This window comes from Borostomias antarcticus, assembly GCF_949987555.1.
Source record: "Borostomias antarcticus genome assembly, chromosome: 21".
Lineage (NCBI taxonomy): Eukaryota > Metazoa > Chordata > Actinopteri > Stomiiformes > Stomiidae > Borostomias > Borostomias antarcticus.
The window spans coordinates 746,715-769,411 of NC_140254.1; the positions used below are offsets into that span (position 1 = coordinate 746,715).

Genomic DNA, 22,697 nt, shown 5'->3' on the forward strand with positions numbered 1-22,697 from the left:
CACGAGTTTAGGCTAATCATTGTTCCTTTTTGTTAAGCGTGGTGTAGGCTAACAGCGCGCGCCCAAGACCTGTCATGTTACTTCTTACATGTTGACTGCTCCACGTGAACGTGTTTTTTTTTCATGCTATTGTCCTGTTCCTGTTTTATTGTCGTTTGATAAAAGCTTATGGTAAAAGCAGATGGCACTCGTTTCACCCAGTCCGATGCCCTAACACGGACGTGACCGTGCTTTCTTCGTTTTATCTGGTCAGAGACACCTCCTCTCTCTGGTCCAAAGTCACCGAGGAGGACTTGCTCAGCACCGACGGCGTGAACGTTAGGAATGCGTCAGTCCTGCTCGTCGGGGAGCATGCGAAGTCCGACCCGGGGGGCCTCTGAGGAAGGCCGTTTGATTGACTGGAGTGACAGGCGAGGCAGGAGCAGGGGCTTCCCCCGGGACCAAGTCCGTGGACCGGACTGGGGTACAGGGAGGGGTGCCTGAAAGCGCACAGTAGCTCCGGCCTCTGGTAGGGGTGAGACAACATCCGGAAACTGTCGAGGGATCTCAGGGGATTGGAGAATGGGGTGGCGGTGGGGGCAGAGCCCGCCCCGACCCCTAGGTGGGAGTAGTACGGTAACGGCAGGTGGGTTGGGAAGGGGTACGGAAGGTTCCCTGTGGCGGCAGCATGGCTCATCATGTAGGTGTAGAAGGCGGGGTCGGCGGGGTGAGGCCACGTCATGGCCAGACGCTGTCTCTTGTCCTTCATCCGCCGGTTCTGAAACCACACCTATGGAACACAGACAGGCAGGGCCAAACATTAACCATAATCGGCCTCGCACTGGAAACACAGCAGTTTTATAATAGATTTGTATACAGTCATATTTGTATTGGCTCTCTTAAGCATGTTAGTAAATGTGGGGAATAAAAATCTAAGGCTACTGTATGCCTTCAGATCTAACAGACTGTTACTGTGGAAGAAATGGACTATGCATCCAATTTACGCAGTAAATGTGGGGAATAAGAAGCTAAGGCTACTGTATGCCTTCAGATCGAACAGACTGTTACTGTGGAAGAAATGGACTATGCATTGTAACCACGGGCCGCATTCGGAGCTATACCTCAATTGTCCACGCATTTCATTTCCCTTGTTGGAACCAGTAGGCCTTGAAAGACCACAGGCCTACCTTGATGGTGGTTTCTGGTAGATTTAGGGAAGCCGCCAGTTCACATCTCCTCGGTCTGGACACATAATTCTCCCGGTAGAATTCCTTCTCCAGCCGCCCAATCTGCTCCCGTGTGAATGCTGTCCGGTACCGTCGCATCTGGTCTGCTCCATATGACAGTGAGCCCTGACTCGAGCCCATCTTACCGGAATCCACGCTCTCACTCGGATGACTGGGAGAATCACTGTTTCGATCTGAACATTTTGAAAAACAATTATGTTTAGTTACATTTGTGCAGTTTTGAGTTAATGCGAGCTTTAATATCATAATGCCTATATCTAAATAACCACGATGATACCCCTTTTCGTTTGACTGTTTGAAAACAGATTAATTTTCTGCAACACAAGTCATTCCAATTAGGTCAATAATAGGCAACTTACACTACAGAATTAAAAGGCCTATCTCTCTGGATCCGAATAGTCAATAACGTAGCATACTGCCTACACAACCCTTTTAGGCTAGGCTACTCATTTCAATAAGATTTTCACAGTCGACATGTCGAGACAACTTTCATCATCCGTCCCAACATAACATAAATTTACATTTAAATAGGCAACAATATCGTCGAATTATGCATCGGACAATGTTATGATGGATAATATTGTTTTAAATTTCATATAGACCTACATTTAATGTAACCATATGTCTTCCTCCGATTTCTCTAAAACCTCCAGTCAGCATCAAATATACTATGCAAGACCCTTATTTTTTACATAATTTTGCCTTAGTTTGAGAGATTGTTCATTCAATGTTCATTTATGAAGGCCAATTTGACAAGGGGTCCAATAGCCTACCGAGGTGGCGCCGGTGTGGCTGGTTAAAAACCTCCCTACATAGACCCAAGAGGGTTAACACAATTCGACATTATAACGTTGACGCTTCAACACGAATGGATACAATTCAATAGTATGTTTCTGTAAGCCCATAACGGCAATCATTTCAGCAAGTTGTCATTCACACTAGCATGTGGTTGCATAGCCTATGTTTTGTGATTGATGTAAGAGATCGATTCCATGCACAATCTGGCCATACGAATGGAATGCATGTGATATAGGCTATGCATTTGAGTAACAGTGGCAGTCATAATTATATCGCTGACATTTAGTTAACTTATAACACATTATTTTAATAACCGTTTTTTAACAAACAAAAATGGGGAGTGTCGTGCAGTTGGATGTACCTTTCCCGTTAGGGTAGTCCATGCTTTCTGGTGTGCAGCTGACATCAATTTCTTCATAGAAGTCTGACTCTGTGTCTGAGCTGCTCCCGTCTTTGTTATTGTGAGCGTTCCGGTGCCTCTCGGTAGAAGATGACATGATAACCGGCTTTATATCAGCGCACACGCTTCTCCGTGCGATCTCCACCTCCTCGCCCGCTCGGTCTCTTGAGTACTGCACGGCGCCGGGGCTGATGCAGTTCCTATGGATGTTTTTCCCCGGTGGTTCTCGCACCGGGCTTCCTACTGCTTCAGACAAATTAGAGCCCGTCTTGCCAACCGCCGTGCCAAGCTGCCCCCCCTCCACGAGGATCACCATCTCCTTTCTGTTTTCCATTACCGACGGGACGAACGCGCGCGGAACAGAACGCGAGAGCAAGCGCCAAATTAACTTGGGAGAGAGTGCAAGCTGTGTGACACAAGGCTACAGTGGCTACAAAGGTTTGAGTAGTGCGAGAGGAGAGGAAACGAGAGGAGACGGGAAAGAAGGGACGTAGTGCGTTCTGACCCTGAGAGACGAGCGCTCCAGAGTGCGGCACGAGCACTGGGAGGGATCACCATTTGCCCTGTCTTTCTCTCGAGCTGTCATTCTTAATAGGGCGGTAGTCATAACGGTACCCCCGATGACGCCACGCATCGATTGGATGTGGATAAACAGAACGAGCAATCACAGTGGCGGGGGAGGGGGGGTCGAGGGCTAATAGGAAAACAAGCAGCTTTGAGAAGGAGGCGTAAAGACCAGCGACCATATGCCAGTGTCAAGAAAATAGCCATTCGAAAGTCCTTTGGATTTTGGAAAGGAAGAATGATAGAAAAAGAGCAAAATATTGCAATAATAAAGTCGTTGAATCTGAAGTTAGACTAGTGGTGGCATTGCGGTTGGAGTAATTGTGCATGATTCATACTAGATTGTTTTTGATTCTGTGTGGTTTTAATTAAGATGGGCGTCATGATGTTCTCTGTGCAGATCTCAATGAAAGATCCAATAAGATTAGTATGGAAGTTGCTGGATAATCTTAGGTGAGCATGTCAATGTACATGGCACTGTATCTTGTGTAGGGTACATATGACAAAAATAAACATAATTGCATACTTTATCAGTAGCCTATAGGCTATAGTAGCCTACTGTATAGTTTTCCTTACTACCAATTCGAAACTACGTGGAAAATAGTGACCTTTTCAGTTATGAGACTTTCACATCACATGACACTGTACACACACTGTATACTCTCATCACACTCAATTCTTTATATTGTGTATTTTGCATTTGTACATTACATTACATTTGGGATATTTGCACTGTCCTGTCCTGCACCCTGATTAATGTATCCATCAGTGTAAGCCTATGCACCATCGATCTAAACAAATTCCTTATAGGCTATGTGTAAACCATATACATGGCAAATCTGATCTGAATCTGATAAGCGTCAACTGAAATATGATCAGTGTTTCAGATTCGGGGTCGAGTGCTGCTGTCCATTGAACGCTGCTTAACTGGAGGAACAATGCGCGTCATATTTAGTGGAAGGACCTCTCTCTCGCCCCCCCCCCCTAAAGTGGTGTCAAGTGAAGAGTTATAAGGTCAAATCGTCGTGGTCAGAGTTAACAAACCTTAGGCCTACGTCATGTTCGTATAGACTGGCCAACGTGTATCCTATACCCTTTCTCTGGACATAGCAGAGTGATACGGGACTGAAAATTGCTAAATTGTTGGCGTTCAGCATAAGGCCTATTCAAAAATTCATATTTCGACCTTCATTCTCAGTGTTGGATCTGTGTTTGTAAATTAGTATAGCCTATGTACCCTACCTATCAAATTTTTAAAAACGGCAACAATAAACCATGCCCAATATTTTATCTAAATAAAGGAACATAATTAAGATATGCTTTTTTGTTTCATTTTACTGAACAAAATAAACCAATGATAACTCATCCCTTTTAAACTCTCCATAGAGGACTAAAGGTTTATTAACAAAAGTAAGCATGAAGCCGAACTACCAGGAATTAGGAATTCTGTTTTTAAATCAATGACGAGTCAATCTCTAGCTACTACACAAAAAAAAACACAAGTTTGTGCAGATGGCAGAGAACGCATGCTCGTGCTGCGGGTAATTGCACATGCGCAGTCCAAGCGATTAAATGCTTCCAGGGTGGGGACTGTTTCCCTAACATCCCTTTGATGTTACCCATGTACTCGTGCAGTAAAAAAACACTATACACAGCGATAAAGGAAAGGGCTTCTAAGGCTAGGCTGTGGCCTTTCGGGGGCTGAACTTGAAACTTGAGTGCCGCAAACCAATAAGCATAAAAGCAGAGATGCTTAGGACTACAAGTTAACGCGGGCTTACCTTTGGCATGCCAGTATTCTTCCTACAAACTAGAATCAGAATCAGAATCCGTTTATTGCCATTGTAGTTTTTCAACATATAGGAATTTGCTTTCGAACGTGGTGCATAACATTGAGACAATATTGGACAGGGTGCACGAACGAGACAGGACAAAGACAGGAATGTGCAAAGGGCGATTCAAGTGCAAAAAAAACAAAGGGACGAGCTAAAAGAGAACAATATAATGCATGAGCGAATCGATGGGGAATGAATTATAGGCTAATACATGGAAAATTGGCATAATTTCTATTAACTCTTCATGTTTGTAGTTGTATGTATCTACCCAGGCCATTTCCTCTGGTTTTCATCATCCTGGTGAATTAATCGTCCCAACAGAACAGACAGTAGGCTATGTTTTGGAGAAAGGGTGACCGACCAAATTTGACAAATAATTAGATGGTTAGCCTATAGCCTACATTTCCAGATCTTTCATTGCACGCTTCATATTTACCAGTCAGAGCAATGAATGACGTCAGGAGGTCGCAGTGAGAGGAAAGTGACGCTGGGATGACGGGGAGTCGCAGTCGAGCAGGCTTCGCTGTCCTCGTGCGCCCTCGCCTGTTCAAAAGAAGGATGACTCTGCTCTCCGGGCTTTTCTCTGTGATTTAGAGGGTGAGTTTCCTGCATACCCCCCCCCCCCCCTCACACACACACACGCCGAGTCGGCGTCCCCCGCCTTCTTTTTCTTCACTCACTATTTCCTCTCTGCCTTTCTTCTCTTTACCTCCATCTCATTCAAGGCCTTTATAATAAACGGAGCCTTTAAGTGGTCAAGCGATCGGCTTGATAAAGATATTGAAAGAACATAAATTTATTGAATCGAGTTGCACCAAACCAAAGCGCTGCATAGGCCCAGTAAGCAACATTTGTTCATTTTTTAATTATCTACAGTTAACTAACGTAGGCCTACTTCACAATGCAATTATATAATTCCAAAATGCTTTAGCACTAGACTGACTACGTTAAATGCAATTATTGAAGGTCGCTTTGGATAAAAGCGTAAGGTATTGCAATGGTTGTATTTTTAGTGTTGTAGACGTCACATCAGTCTTTGCACGAACACCTGATTAGGCCTAGGACTATAATAGATCACATTATAACCATACTGTTACATTGTCATGACTTCTGGAAAAGGTTTATATTTACAGATAGAAAATGTGATGAGAGCATTTCGATGCAATTGAGTGTTTTTATTGGCTCTAGGGTTGTCATTGGTTATTTTACACGCTTTGATGTGTCCTGTTAGTTTGTTAGATCTGTTGCTCGAAAGTGAACGGGATTGAAAATGTGGTTAGTCTACCTTTATATGATCATACTGCTTTAAGGGTAGGCCTATCCATAACCGCTGTACAGTGTAACATTTCAAAAACTTGTGTGGATGATTCACAGTCACTTTGGATGCAGCTAGGCTGTCTTTGTTTTTTCTTTACAAACTACACTTCCAAGCTTACGTTACTTCGGCCAAATATCCTATAGTTTTGATTCCATTCAACCTCATTGACTGAAAAACTCCTTGCGTTAGAACATCTATAAACTGTTTTCAGTTAAGGTCTAAATAATGGCTCCGTAGATATTAAACAATAATTAAAATGAAGTGTTCAGATTTTAGAAAATAGAACCTTTCATTTTGATACATAAGATAGTTGTTGGTTAAGCAAACAGGCCTAGATAAGACCTGTAAGTCATGTAAGCCCATGTATAACTGGAAGATATCAAGAAGGATGCAACCCTGTGCATTGTTGCCTTTTAGACGTTATGCAAGGTCATGACAGATAGTAGCCTATCTTGTGATCCATCCGGTGATAACACTTCCAATGGCCTTTGCGCAACCACGGAGGTGGCCTTGTTCGTCTACAGTAGTGCCACTTTATTGTGTGTATTTTAGATATGGAAGGACACCGGATGGGCTGGGGGCTTACGAATTGCTGGCGAAAGAATTTCTCTATGGATTCCAGAGCATTGGAAAAGCTATCAGTGGATTTTTTGTAAAAAATCTCCAGTGGTCTGGGCACCGTTAGTGCTTATAGGTGCAAGCAATGGAAGGAAAGTGAATTCGTTGTGCAGACTTCAGTGGTGTCTAATGTGGGATCAAAGCGGGGACCCCCCCCCCCCACTACCACCACCCGACATAGCAGAATGTGCCCCTCAGTTTTACTAGCGAGCCCAACTTGAACTTGACCATGGAGTCTGCGCAATGCGTAATTCGTCTGTTTGGCTATTGCTCCAGGGTATTTGGGTTTTGAACAAAGGTCAGGCAACTGTTCATTATTGACTGAAATCAAGCAATTTTCAACGTCACATCAAATTATTTGTTCATGAAATCGGTAGTAAAACGCACAGGCAATAGAACAGCAAAAATGATATCCTACCCGTCCCTCCCCTCTCCTTCGCTTCAACTTGGCCTTGAAAGTGGATGACGCAGCCTAGAGTGGTTTAACTGCGTTGTCCTTGGAACGCGCCCTGGACATCTGTCTAGAGATTGCGAGGTGACTCGAGTGCTCTCTCGCGTTAAGCCCCCACGCCCCTTACGCGTTAATATTGCGACTTCTATAACTGTTCTATAGGCTACTACAAGTAGAGCTTACCAAGCCACTGAGACCAAGGCCTGTATCACCCCATAAAAGCTGCTAGCCAAGGGATATGGCTTACTAGCACCCATTCAACAGTAGCATGGCGATGCAACATCCTTCACCTGGTGCGAACCTAACCGTACATCTATGGATCCTCTTAGCCCTTTCTCGAGCATTTCCCAGTCCTCCTGTATTTCCACAGATACGCATATAGCCTAATGGTGTTGGTAGGCTACTATAATTGTTCCATGCCAATAACTCGAAGATGTTCATTATAGCTACAAGCTCGACAGACAAAATGGGCTAACTAATGTATAGTCTACCGTGTTTTGCACCGAAACGTCATTGGCCGGGTTTCCCGAACGAGTTAAGAAGCACTTAACTCCAAAATACTTCTTAACTCCCATACAAAGTGTTGCTTAAGAAGGGTTTCTTAAGAAGGTTCTTTATCGGGAAACGCGGCTATTGATATTAGAAGGATGTCGGTGCCCAGCTGAACCATTGATTACCGGATGCTTTGCTTATTTTGTTTATCATCTTCGCAACAATTGTTATGCTTATTGTTAAACGGCTACTGACGGAGTTCCACCAAAGCATTGTTTAGGCAGCCTTTGACAGAAAGAAAGATAACCTCTATTCGTCTTCTGAAACTACATCTAGAGACATAGGCCCTAGTGCATATAATAAAGTAATTTGACCTGCTAGCTGCCCGGTTTAGCAAATGGACGGTATCCAGTAGACCTACAATGTTGGGAGGCGTGTCCATTGCGAAAATATAGATATTGGATGAGGGATAAATAGGTAAATGATCGAATGTAGCATGGAGTGAGTGGCAGCATAATGTGTTAATTTTCGATGGTATATGCTCTCCTTTATGAATTGGTTTAAATTACGTGAAGCGCAGTGGTGTGAAAGATGGTAGACAATGATTAGGCCTACATGAATGTTGTTACCAAAAGCAGCTACCTGTATGAATTCTGATAGTTTTTCACAGTAGGCGTAGTCAGATGGGACTAATGCGTGGGTTTTATGCACAGTACGTCTATAGTTATTTCGATCTGTTTGAACATGTTGATCTGCAGCCTGAATACACAGCCTGAATAAACAAACATCATTGCTGTTATTCTGACCGATGAATGTCAAATGCTTTCTTTGGATAGCCTATGTGTGGATATAAATTGAATATCAGTCATGTGACCAAAAACACTTAACTGACTATGCGACTCAGGCAGAATGGAACAGAATAGAATTGAATAGAAATATGTTGGTTATGTGAAAGGAATGGCAGTGTGTAGGCTACTTGAATATGCTTCAAAATTAAGTACTCTATTATTGACAGACAGACGTTAGCCTATTGTCGCTTCTTTCGTTTTTTCTTGTTGATGTTGTTTTTTAAACTTATTTATAGGCGAAATACACAACGTCAATAAGTTTGCTTACTCAAGTTTGCTTAATAAGTTCGCTTAGCTACAGCTTATGCAAATAGATTGATGGATGTAGGCTAATGCAACACTTCAGAGTCAAGTAACTTAATTAAGTTAAGTAACGCAATAATTTGGTTCTTCTAATGTTATAGGCCTATTTTCAAAATGATGAAGCCCATATAGCTAAAAATCCTGCTGTAATTTGCATCGAATATGAGCCTATAAGATGTTTGTTGATTGGGGGGGAGGGGGGGGGGTATTTTCGTTTATTGGACAGTTCGTCTACTTAGTATAGGCCTATGTTGGACCAGGAAAGAAAGACCTTGGAAGCAGAGTTATGGATCCCCGGTTCTGGACCAGGAAAGAAAGGCCCTGGAAGCAGAGATGCAGACCCCTGGTTCTAGTCAATGCGCTAGGCTGCCAAGCACTCATGCAATTCACTGACGGCTGCTAACATTCGAAATGGCTAGCGGCTGGAATTCCATTGAATTAACTGTAGGCCCATATATTTAGGCTACAGGGATTCCATAATGCTAATAAATGATTTAACATGCATCTCAGTGTTAGCAGCCCGTTAAAATAACATTTAAGAGTTCTACTGGTGAAACTAAGACGGACCAACAACCTGGTTGTCAGTCATATGATTCAGCTGCCCTGTGATTCTAAATGTAGATTGTATTGATGTAGCTTTGTAGGCTATTTCATCTTTCAGAGTCCCGTCACGATACGGTCAGAAGTTAGAGCCAGGCCGCTCTCTGGTTCTGTTACGGTCCACTTTGACCATAACAAAGCATTTGGGGTATTATGAAAACTTTTTGACAGTCGTCTACTTGCCCATCGCAGCATACAAAGGCATGCCAGAGCGTAGGGGATTCAAGCTGAACTATAGGCCTATATTGGCAGTTCATTTTAAATGTAATGAAACTAAGGACGTTTAAGTCTGTAGTGTCATTGTTGCACTGTAACTTACATTTTACCTAGAAATTAGAATGTCTGGCTGTTCCACGAACTTCCACCCTCTTGATTATCACCTCACAGACATGATCTAGCTGCAGAATGTCTGGCCATTGTTTTTGCGCATGGAGGTGGTCTGCTCCTCGCAGCCGTCCTAGAGTGTCTGACCACTGGCTGGAAACGGACCACATCTGCGCGCGCTTCGTCATCTTTGTGATGGCTCTCATTTGTCGTTTTTGTAAGCACTGCACCAAAACACCCTTCTTGGGAGACTCAGAATTGTATCATGAATATTTGTTGTTTTTTAGGCTAATGTAAAACTCGATCCATTGTAATCCACCAAATGGCCAATCTTATTATTATTATTATTATTACTGCTTAGGTAGGCTATATCACAGTTCAGCATTTCATAAATTTGAATAGGCTAATATAAAGTGGCCTAGAAAATGTGCTTAATAATCATAATCTCTTATTTTTCACTTCAGTGTGAGCGGTAGCCTACTATGTCTAACTTTAAATGAAAGTAGGATAAAGGTTAGGTCTACTTTTTAAAAGAAATGGTAGGCTGTGCCTATATGTAGGCTATAGCCTTGAATGCGACTAGCATACTCTTATATCATCAAAAATATGGAATAGATCCTTGGTTCGAATCCAGCTCCTGGCATTTGTACACATTCACCACGCGATTATTCTACGTTTTAGCTTAGTTTAGGTACCACACACCCTGATTGTAGCCTATGTAGGCTAAGCTAGGTTATACCTATCTGTTCCACCACAATATGAATGTAGTTAAGACGCAATTCAATTTAGCGATAAAATTGTGCCCTCATCTTTAGGTTAATCCTTGTCTTATCATGTGTTATAACTAATATCTTCACTAAATCGAATTATTGGAATAATAACAATCTACGCTATATTTAGCAGCAACATTTCCTCAAGAGCGCGATATCACAGCAACAGTAAGGTTGCAACAATCTGATTTAATTTCATTGCATATAATCATATTTCAGTTTAGTGAATATCTCAGTCGCAAAATACAGCCACCGTTCACTCTGTCACACTGAGATTATCATATAGGCTAGGTCTTGAAATAAATAAGTCATGTAAGTGTTATATATTAATATAGCCTAGGAAATGGTGTGGATCACCTACGTGCAATATAACATTTTACGTTGAAATTCGAGGTGACATTTTAACTGTCGTTGGCGTATGATAGGCTAGCAGGTTTGGAGGTTTGTTATCAACTGGCACGAATAGACAATGAAAGAACGCCAGGTGGAATTTCCCACTGAAACCTTTAAATCGTAGTATTTTTAAGATTGTTTTTTATTCTGGGCCAATTTGCCATTCTGATGTGGCATATTGATATCTTCAACCACACACAAAAAGCACATTAGGCTACATTTCCTTTTGGTTTCAATCAATTCATGTTCCATTGCCGAAGCTGTGATAGTCTAACAGATGGACCGTGTGCATGGTTCCCAAGCCCAGGATACAATGGATACTTGGTTTACTTCCCACAACACACATTGGAAGTAAAAGCCCTGGTCGTAAACACGAACAAGCAGACCAGACACTGCGGCACGTCTCTCCCAGGGCCTTCTTTTGAGAGATCTCATCATTTTCACACGTCTTTGCTACAACTCTCATTTAGACTCTCAAATGAAAACATTCAGGCTATATTTTCTATGTGAGACCATTTTGTTTACACTATCAAGTACCAGTAGCCTACCTTACATGCACCGCGAGAGAATAACGTCCAAGAAAATAAAATGATTGTAAAACTTAATGCCCTCCAAAGCTTTCTTTCGGGCAGGAATTCTCACCCTTCTTCCGCCCTTTCAAGAGCCAAGATGGGTCCTTCAAAGGCTGAATAGCTCAACAGGCTCGCCGGCTAGACAGTAACTTTCAACTTGACCTTGGCCTTTAGCCGCGTCTAACCCGCATGTAAAAACCGCGCTGCGAAACCAAACAGAAGTGTTTTCTGTCTTTGCATAGGCTAACAATCTGGAATATGGAGTAGGCTCCCCTGACGTTATATCCTAATTCTCCAATTTCATAAACGCCTGAATCTTGAATGCTGTGTGAAAGGCTGGGTCGTGAGATGGGCCTGCCCTGCACATCGATCAAAACGGCACATAAAGAATTTAGATTAAGTTTGTGTTAGATTTAAAGCCCCATTTACGTGTAATAACGGTCTATTTTTGATATTTAGCATAAATAACAGGATTCCAAGATGAATTACCCGTATTCAATGATTCACTCTGCTTCAACAAGGCACAGACAAATGCTAGTCCATCATTGCTTATGGGGGATAACATATTAGGACATCCTGAATTGTGTGGGATATTTTCAGGGTGAGATATTTTAAGTGTGCTTCTGTGAGAGTGTTATATTACTGTGGACAGTAAAATGAGCAAACTATGTAAATAATCAACACTGTGCTTTGGCTGTGCGTAAAAGGCGAGGTGTGCGTAAAAACAATAGCCAGGGAAGATATTCGAAATGGTCTGCGAAGCTAAATCCTTTTCGTTGTGCTTTACAACGGTAGAACCGAATGCCCTTTCAAACTATTTTCTCTACTCACTCACTCATGGTTCTGAAATGTAACCATAGATAGCCTAGAATATATTTCTTTTAAGATTTACTCACGAAGCTCCTTACTTTTGAAGGGCAAAAGTCAAGCCAAATCCCTTGATGGGTACGGTCACCTTACAACGCCGCATTTTTCTAAATTTAATTATCTGCATTGGGAGATGTTTATCGCCCTCTTTGCATATCACGTGGCCATATCTTGGCCAATGATGTCGCAACCTCTCTGCACCCGGGCGCGTCAGACTCGCTTACTCTCTCGGAATCAGTGTCTCCTTTTTTCAGTCTCTGAGCTTTTTAAAAAAGAACCAGAAGCCTCAATGTTGGATGTCGTGCTATGACAACGTCACTGCTCCTCCGTCCTCGCTGGGTCGACCCGTCGGTGATGTTCCTGTATGACAACGGCGGCGTTGCCGATGAACTAAGTAAGAACATGGACGGTAGTGGTTTTGCTGGAGGTAACTTTGCGGCAAGCCAATGCAGGAATCTGATGGCGCATCCCGCGTCGCTGGCACCGAGCACTGCGTACTCGTCGAGCGATGTGCCCACCTCGGGTATGGTCGAGCCAGCGAAGCAGTGCAGCCCCTGTTCGGCCGCGCAGAGCTCCTCGAGCGCGTCCCTGCCCTATGGATACTTCGGTAGTGGCTACTATCCGTGCAGAATGTCGCATCACAGCAGCATAAAGTCATGCGGCACGCAGCCCCCTTCTGCGTACGGGGAGAAGTACATGGACACGTCCGCCTCAGGCGATGACTTCACCTCCCGGGCGAAAGAATTTGCCTTCTATCCGAGCTACGCTTCAGGCCCTTATCAGCCTGTTCCTGGGTACCTGGACGTGCCTGTGGTGCCAACCATGAGCGGGCCAGCGGAGGCAAGACACGACACCCTGCTGCCCATGGAGAGCTACCAGCCGTGGACTCTCACCACTAATGGTTGGAACGGACAAGTCTACTGCGCCAAAGAACAGCCCCAGCCCGGACACATATGGAAATCTTCTATACCAGGTACAGAAAGAGAATCCAAGCTTTTACGCAATGAGTCAGGCGGGTTTTAGGGTTTTGTGTTTGCGAAATATTTTGGACAATGCGTAATTCACAATGAGATATGCTATTGTTCGTGAAACATTGTAAAAACTAAAAGTAGTAGTGAATAAATTCGATTGAGTGTGACTTATGAGCGTCTGTAGGCTACAGGATAACTCTGTTTTCCCTTGCCTATGCCAGACACAGCGTCTCACACAGGAGGGGACGTGGGCTCCTACCGACGTGGAAGAAAGAAGCGCGTGCCATACACCAAGGTGCAACTGAAGGAACTAGAGCGCGAGTACGCCGCCAATAAATTTATCACCAAGGACAAGCGACGGAGGATATCAGCGCAGACGAACCTGTCCGAGCGGCAGGTCACTATCTGGTTTCAAAACAGACGCGTAAAGGAGAAAAAAGTCGTTATCAAAGTGAAAACCATCAGCTAGTTTTGACAGACAACAACGATGGGAATTCAACTATCACACACACACACACACACACACACACACACACACACACACACATGATCTCTTTTCGATCGGAACAACGGACTATTTGAACATGACTCATTAAGCGTCTACTTTGCCAAACGAATTCCTGGACCTATGTGGACCTTACATGTAGGCCTATAAACGCTGGATCCTCCTACACCATCCCTCCATGTTGTAAAATATTGTTCATGGTGTGTGGAGTTATATCAAGGGTAAAGAAGTGTGTGGTTTTATGCGACTCTTTCAAATGTAGTAGTACCCTAAACCTTCAGCTCAGGAACAGGCTCACCTCAGTGGTGTACACGATTTAGATACCTTTCAATTTGTATCTGTAACTCAATTCACTGGGAAAACTTTTGGACACCCACAGGAAGTGACGGCATTTAGGATTGTAGCCATCCTTGTTAAATATTAATCAAGTCCACTTCTCTTCAAATGATAGGCTACCCATGTGCTAACCTTAAAGGAAGTTTAGTCCCGTCAACATGGCTTCATGTTCTCACATCGAATAGGCCTACATAGTGCAATCCTGCTTGTTATGCATAGATAATCGTCTGGGAAATGTGTGTCCGTGAACCGTAGCTTTTATATTGTGTGTATTAATGTCGATGAATATAAAAGTACATGCTGGCTTTGTATCTAGTATTTCGCGGCCATCTGTGTCTCAGTAATATGATGTCGATGTAAACGTATATTGAAACAAAAATCCGTCCTAATAAAATATGGACATTATTATATCTGAATTATATCACGATCTCTACTTTGACCATGCACCCAACCTTTAAAGATACATTGGCTTCATTTCCACACTAGATTGGTACAACTGTATCGTATCGTATAGCCTATGTTTAAAATAAAAGGATCGTTCTGTGGAGGAAATTCTTATCCTACTGGCAGCAGCCTACGAGAGGCCCGTATGAGGAGCCTAAATAGGAATAGCCAGCTTTGGGCGTCGAATCATTTTGAACTTCGACTAATTCATATCTGGGCGTGTTTATCTTTGTGTAATCCGTTGTTTGAGTCTGTTCTGAGAATACAGTGAAAATTTCTCACTGAAAGATAATCGATGGCATTAGTTTCAACGACTGCAGAATTGTAAGCCGACATCGCCATCTAGTGACGAGCCTAAAGCCCTGTAGCCTGTTTGGAGCTAGACGTATCGATGGGCCAAGGACATATTATCACTTATAAGTAGGCTATTAAACACACAGAGCCTGCCGCTGTGAAGTGCACAATGTCAGAAACGATTAAAACAATAGCAATACTAATAATTACCACAACCACAGCAATGATAATAATAATAATAATAATAGGCCTAATGATGTTAATGATATCATGTCATACTAATGTAACAATGATAATGGTTATGGTGATGATGATAATAATAGCCTAATAATAATAATAATAATACCCTAATAACAAAAATAATAATATAGCCTACATTACACGTTTATTATTATTACAGTTATTAATACTGTTATTACTATTATATTAATATTTCCTGTCAACCTTGTCTTGGTGTAGCCTAATTAGGCCTATAGTCTAGGTTTTCATTAGACCTATTTTGCTTCTCATTCTTTGGAAATGTGTCAAGGACATGCATGCTACCCCAATGTAGCCTATAGCCTATTAATGTCTTCCAGTCTTCAATTTATTTAAATTGTTCAAATTGAATATGTATAAACGTAATTTATCCCCGTAATTTGAACTCATCGTTGCTTGCATAGGCTATATAGGCCTACCTGTAGACCTATTTCAATATTTGTTCTCACTCAAAACCACCTGCAGAAACGTTCATTTTGTCATAAATATTAGTCATTGTCCTCTCTCAATGCAGGACCACACATTAAAAAGTTATTTTCAGTTATTATCAAAGGTCCCACAATTGCAGTCTCCACGACAATCCAAGATCCTCCCTCTTAAGCACCTATTGTATTTTTAGATTGCTATTCTTGCACTTTGCCTTCAGCGCAAGATTATGCTCTTAGTCACTTGTTTTAGAAAGAGATGCACTTGTCTTCTGGAAAGTAGTAGTACATTGGCTTTTCCTACTTAAAATGCAATTATTCTAAGTCGATTTGGATAAAAGCGTCAGCTAAATCTAATGCAATAAAATGTACGGCCTAACCGTGAACTACAGCCAAAGACTACACGTACGCCAACACATAGGCCTAGTCTACGGTAGCTTGTAACATTACGTGTTGTTTAATGATGTAGTGGTTACTGAAAAGTGGGTATACAACAAATATTCTGAAATTGTTCAGTTTTTACATTAGTGGTAAATAAGAAGTGGGTATATTTCCGTATACGCTCGACTTCACTACTGGAATTTAATAATCTAACGTAGCCTATCAGCAACCTATAGCCTAGTCTCAATAGCCTACTTAAAAAAAAAAAAATCCAGATGCCTGCTATTAATATAGACCACACCTATGTTTGATTGTAATTGTATTTGAGGGCAGGACAACATTGAATGCAGGACATTAAATGTAAAAAAAAAAAATCACAATCGTATGCAAAGAAACACTCTCTTAGTATAGCCTATAGGCTACGAATTATGGCGACATTGCTCTAGGCCTATTTGTTGCTTATGGTATATAGCTGCTCTAACAGTGGCCTACTTACCAAACAAATACTATAATCTATTATAATTTAAGGAAAACTGAGAACTGATGTTTTAATAGCATGGTCATTATCGGCCTACAATCAGTAGGCCTATGTTTATAATAATCATGTTAAGATTAAACTTTTTTTTTCTTTTTTTTTAAAGGCATAATACAAATGAAATACGTTGTTAGATGAATTATGCGGTAGTCTTCTGAACACATTAATTAATGCCAGAACTTCATTCTTGTTTTACCCTAATAGACAAAGCAATAATCTATAGGCTACAGCAGGCTTAAATCACGTAAATCACATGGTTCTATAAGTCTTGCTCTCTTTAGTTTTATTTTCTTATGCACAACGTGATTTTGTGAAGGAAATGACTGCGTGCATATCCTCCGTTGCTCGTCATCACGGGCAAATGCAGGATACATGTTGGCTAGTTCATGTGTGTGAGCCTAGTTCATGTGTATGAGCCTATCTGGCCGCGCCCTATAGTACCATTTGCTCATCTGTTTTCCTAATGTCTCGCACCTGTCTTGAAGTTACAACCCGTCCTCCTCCAAAATGGCACGATAACTTTTGGAATGGGTTCACTGTTGTTGGACTGTCTCGAAATGTTTGCTGTAGGCTATGCCCATGTCCCAGGTTAACACCAAATAGACATTTTAAATCTCATTGGCCTTTATGCGGTTGTTATTTGTAGCTTACTATCCTGCTGTAGGGATTTTAAAATGTATAAAATGTGTTAGTTTTCTTGGGCCGATAGGATCAGTTCCTGGGACTGTTCACAAACTTGTCATATTCGATTATTGTAACCTTAACATTTCTTAAAAATACATTGAAGTTGAATGACTGATGAAATCCTCAGTGTTATCAGACCAAATGGAACTTATTGGTGAAATTGGTGTATTTATTGTGCATTTCAAGAACATTGCAGTGTCATTATGCCAAATGGCCTCAGCTGATATTTGAGACGTGCTGCGTCCTCGCAGACACCGCTCACGTAACCACACGCGAGCGCGCACGCCACTCGGGGAGAGAAATTCAAAATGTGGTGGGAACATTAACAGGCCTGGGTGGACCGGATTGCATCATGTGCGCCTGTGCTAGCTGTGACAGTTAGGATTTGCTGCCACCCAAAGGCAAAACAAGGAATTATCTTTTTGCTATTTACAAGTAGCCTACAATTTTGCATTTCCCATAGCTCAAAAATTGGAGAGAGAGATATATAGGCTAAACAACAATAATAATATTAATAATAACAATATTGATGTTATTATTATTATTATGAATAATAATAAATACATTTGTATTATATGTTGATTAGCCTATATATTGATTGATTACATGATAATTTATTATTATCAGAATAAACTGTCAGAGTAGCCTATAGCACAACTCAACAACTTCTTCACAAAACATCAAGAGCAAGTGAAATGACATGATATCAAACATTAAAGGCAGCTCTGTAAAAATGGGTTTTAAGAAGGGACAGAAAGAGTAGAGACTGTAAGCCTGATATAGGTTTGGAGAGCTCGTGAGAATCACGCACTGCCTTGCTGATTCTAATAATCAATCATCTTCATAATGGCAGTGGGGTGAGTAAGAAGTAGCTCACACCACCATCGTCTGAATCCGTTTACCGCTCCATCAACTCATTCCGACGTTTTTTAAGGGCTGTGTCATTTCACTATTCCATTCCTTGTCACATAACGTGAAATGGCTGCTTTTAATTAAACGTCCAGGGAAGTTGATATTTATTCTTCGTCCATGCATGGATTATGAATTTGGTATTGAGTTCAGGAGCTTTTGCATGGATTCATACACATTCATACACAAACTGTTTCTTTTCCGTTTCAAAAATCTAGCCAGAACAGAGAATAGAGAACATGAGTCTATTGTCGTAGACGGTCGCCAACTCCACTGCACTTATTTCTCTCTGTCTGTCAGCCATGGTGATCGAGGCCCGGGGCTAACATGCTCTTTACATTGACCTTCGTTGTCTCTCCGCGTAATGGAGGTGAATGCTGCAACCAATTCAGCCAGTCAGCAATATAACAAAAGCGTTGGCTCATTCGGCCTATATAAAGCATGTAGTAGTCTCATTGAATAATATCACTGGCAGACAAGCTGATCAAAGGCTTTAACCCTCAGACAGGAGCACTTGACCGATATTATAAACAAAATGCGCTCTGCCGTGGTTTAGGCTATCCGTTTAATCGGCCGGTGGTATAATTTTCTAAGCGCAAACTATTCAGTGGTACAACGATATAACCCACAACGATACCTTATTAAAACAAATAAGAACCGACTGGGCTTTTCGTTTTGGAGCTCAGGATTCTTGAAGTCAGATCAAATCTTCTCGGCCAGCGATGTGTAGGTCTATTTATTTTGCAGTTCCAAAATAGCTCCCGAAATAAACATCTGGTGATAACTTCACACCAAGCATATTTCCTGGTCCGTTGTATTTCGTGGACATAATTTTTTTAAGCATACAACATAATTTCATTGGAAAGGATATTCAGAATCCAAACCTACGTAATGTCGTTTAGATGGTCAATTGTGTTTGTCTGTTTTAGGGTTGGCCTTTAAATGTTTTTAATTGGATTTGAAAGGTTGGTAAACGAAAAGTGCTGTGTATAGCATACATTTATCTTTGTTTGCTGTTACCATAGATATCCCAACATGAAGACATTTCGAATTAGGCCTATCGCTTCCCGTTGCACTTGCATAGCATTGCGTCGACGGCCCGTTCAATAAAATAATGTGGGGACATAGCCTACTAGTGGTTTTGTGAAGCGGGAATAGATACACATTTATTTACTTACAAGGTCTATATTTTCATTGCCCAAATTGTTTACAAAATGGGAACATTATCACGGCTAAATCCAAAATACGGATCTTAAAAGGGAGAAATAAGCAAGGTGTAGGTCTATGCCAAAGGGAAGCTATTGTATTGTAGTAGATGAAGGATTCCCAGCGTAACGTTGGATGAAGTTATACAATTATTTCTGCACAAGATTAGGCTAGCTCTGTAATTAGATCAGAATGGATGATGCAATAAGGAATCAAGTTCAAACGTGCACGATACAGAGCCAAATAGGCAATGCACAAGAGGGGAAATCTGCATTGCGGTATAGTTCTCAAAGAAAACAATTGCCAAGAAGCCTTTGTGGTATAGGCACTAATGTGCTATTGTTCGACCAGAGCTAGGGCGAAACATTTTTAATTGGCCTATAGATCGACACATGGCAAGTAGAATTAAATGACCAAACTCCATGTTATGGGGAAAAAGCTGGGAATAAATTTGAAGAAACGTTACGATCTCTTGTCATTTTATTGCTTTTGTGAAATCGTGTAGGCATAACAAGGGAATAGTCAACCCAGTTTTCAGAATGGGCGGTATTAGGCTACTATCTGATGTAGGCTTATGTCTGAGATGGTGGTAGTGAATCAATTTCCATCCACGCAAGTGTTTATCCAGTCAGATAACAGCGTATTTGTCTCTTGATTTCTCTCACTCCAAAAGTCATCAATATTTTCAATTGATTCGAGACTTTGCAATGCCACATCCTCCCATTGACCATGGAGTTGAGCGCTGTTGCCGTCCGGCGCCGTCCTGCCTTGTGTGGTCTCTCCACTGCCCCCCTGTCATCGCCATCGGCCACTGGCCACACGTCTGTCACCTGTGGATAAATCAACAGTTCTTCATTAATTTAAACAGGTTCACGCCTCCCGGTAGGCTGTATTCCTGTTTGTTCATTATGCATTAAAGTATGTGCTTTTTCGCTTATGTTTCATGTGTAGCATTTCAGCTTAGAGCTTAATCTCAAACGTCGCTAATGGCTAACAAAGTGACAACAGAATCAACAGCTAAGATTGCTTATCATTCAAGTTCAAAAGCAGAATTTTGTTCAAAGGTGAGTATGAGAACTGCGGGGGTGATACTTTAGGCTATTCATTTTCACTCCGATGAATCAGTAGCCTATATAGGCTATTGTAAATATTATTCTGGTCGAATTCTTTTGTTTTTAGCTTGTGCACCATTGAGTCAGATTTTTAGGCTAGTTTAGGCCTGTAGGTTGTTTTGCTTACAGTGTGCAATAGCTTTTCATAACTCACATCGTAAGTAACTACATCCATGTTATTGCACCACATTTACGATTCATCTGACTAACTTCCGAAGGCTAAGAATCGGTCTACCGCCAGGATTTAGGCCCTGTGATGTGTCCACATTGCTAGAATGAGTGGACCTATAGCGTAGGCCTACTCTATGCAGGCCATTTGAACACGTGATAGGCTATATTCATTAAAATATGAGTTCAGACTTGAATATAGCCAATTCTTAACTCGAGAAGCAACATAGCAACACAAGGTGAGTGTTCAGGCTGCGCCATTTTGTAGGCTATCACATTTATTTACCCAAGGCTACATCAACTCCCACACAATGCAACTTAGTGTGTATTGCAAATAGACTAAACAGGCCTACATTCAGGCTATTACATTTGCTATAACATATCGGCTATTATTGGAGCGTTATCAAAGATACCTGAATGATCAAATATGTTCACTTAACATAAAGAAATGTTTTGGCTTATTGTTACATGTCCGATGGCAATCCTGTCACTTTAACAATAGTGGGATTTAAGATGGCTTCTTATGCCCGCCACCCCCCACCCCCCACCCACACACACACACACACACACACACACACACACACACACACACACACACACACACACACACATTTTCACGGATGTGTCTGCAAAGTGAGCATTTAACTGTGCGTAAAATGTACATTGTTTAATGTTGTCAATGGAGAGAGCTCTTGCGCTCGTGGGCTCTTGATCATTGCAATTACTCCATCATTGCAAAAACTCCACGCGCATTGCTATAGTCTCAGTGGTATTTTAACGGACAAACAGCTGCAACCTGTACCAAAGGTAACTCTGGCTAAATCTCAGAGAAACAGTTTCTGCGAAGGTTAAGTTCAATTAAGAGAGGACCCACACCCAGGCTTAAGGTACACAACCGTCATGTAGCTATACTAAAGGCCACATCTCATTTTCTTTGCCTGCCATACTACATGCTGGTGGATAAATTTGAGTTCGCAATCAGGAAGACTTCATTCGGGGTGTACTGTGCCCTTAAATGGCGTCGTTAGTTTCCTCAATAGTGCCATTTGCAGCTGGCGGTGGCCCTCTCCCTCCCCCGAACTTGAAGTCGACCGCATAGACAAAGCTTTAGCGTGAGGGGCTTTTACACAGAGATCCCGTCTCGTTTTTGGTCACCGAAACCCCAGTAGAACCGAAGAGATGTCCTGGTGTGTGTCATTAAACTTTTTCCTTACATTAAACATGTTTACATTTTAAGTTTAAACTCAAATAGGCCTACCCGCTCGAACAACGTCAACTTCAAGGTTTGGCTAGATTAAACGTGTTTACGTTATTTGTCCTGCGACTTGATAGGAATAAGTCGATTCTTACCTTTTGCTGTTAAGGTTTCGGGTGTCGTTTTTTTAATGTCTTTCGGTGGCTTCAAGTCCTGACTTTGAGCCCGTGTAGGTGGTGACTTCCTATCACGCCTGGTCAGTTTTGTGGTGTCTGGGAGAGGAGAAAAGGGTTCTATAGGAGCTATAAAAACCCAGGTCTGTGTAGAGCTGGCTTTGGTTTTCGTGGACACCCTGTGCTCAATTACAGTTTAAAAGCTCTAGCACAAGTCGTAGAATTTGTCTGGATTGACGAAGAGGCGGAGCGTGTGGTCGCATAGGCACTGGTTTGTGTCCTTACAATTTATTCAAATAAGATGCCTATCAACGTGGAGACCGATGACCCAGGAATATATGGTATTCCCTTTTTGAAACAAGGGGCTTAGCTCTTACTTATTGTTTCCTGGTAAAAGTGATAGTTTAAGGTCATGTTACATAGACTATGCCATCCGGCGCGCCCTGGAGCTCCGTGTGTAGGCCGGGTGGATTTGGGCAAAGCACGGCGGGGCCGGGGGGAGTCCCTGCGGTCCTAATCCGTTCTCAGGTCTCTCACTCAGAGCACATTAGCCTCAAGATCCAGTCACCCCAAACATGCACTGTGGCCCTTTCACGGAGGTGTTTTGTGGCGAAGCAAGTGAAGCGATATTCCTTCATAAACAATAACACCCTTATAACTATTTCATGCAAATTAATAGCTACACCTACTGAAAAGATAATCATTTGCATTTCATAGAAAAC

The 22,697-nt window shown here is 42.0% G+C and overlaps 2 protein-coding genes across 2 annotated transcripts; one reads left to right on the forward strand and one right to left on the reverse strand.

The window, feature by feature from the left end:
* Positions 1 to 241: 241 nt before the first annotated feature.
* Positions 242 to 2,758, reverse strand: evx1 (even-skipped homeobox 1; the record flags this gene model as incomplete). The annotated part of the gene is made up of 3 exons (XM_084455678.1): positions 242 to 769; positions 1,167 to 1,399; positions 2,386 to 2,758. 3 exons carry the CDS (start codon positions 2,756 to 2,758, stop codon positions 242 to 244), a joined length of 1,134 nt encoding a protein of 377 aa, XP_084311804.1.
* A 9,927-nt stretch (positions 2,759 to 12,685) lies between these two features.
* On the forward strand, positions 12,686 to 13,819 carry hoxa13a (homeobox A13a; the record flags this gene model as incomplete). Its single annotated transcript, XM_084455683.1, has 2 exons — positions 12,686 to 13,352; positions 13,578 to 13,819. 2 exons carry the CDS (start codon positions 12,686 to 12,688, stop codon positions 13,817 to 13,819), a joined length of 909 nt encoding a protein of 302 aa, XP_084311809.1.
* Positions 13,820 to 22,697: the final 8,878 nt, after the last annotated feature.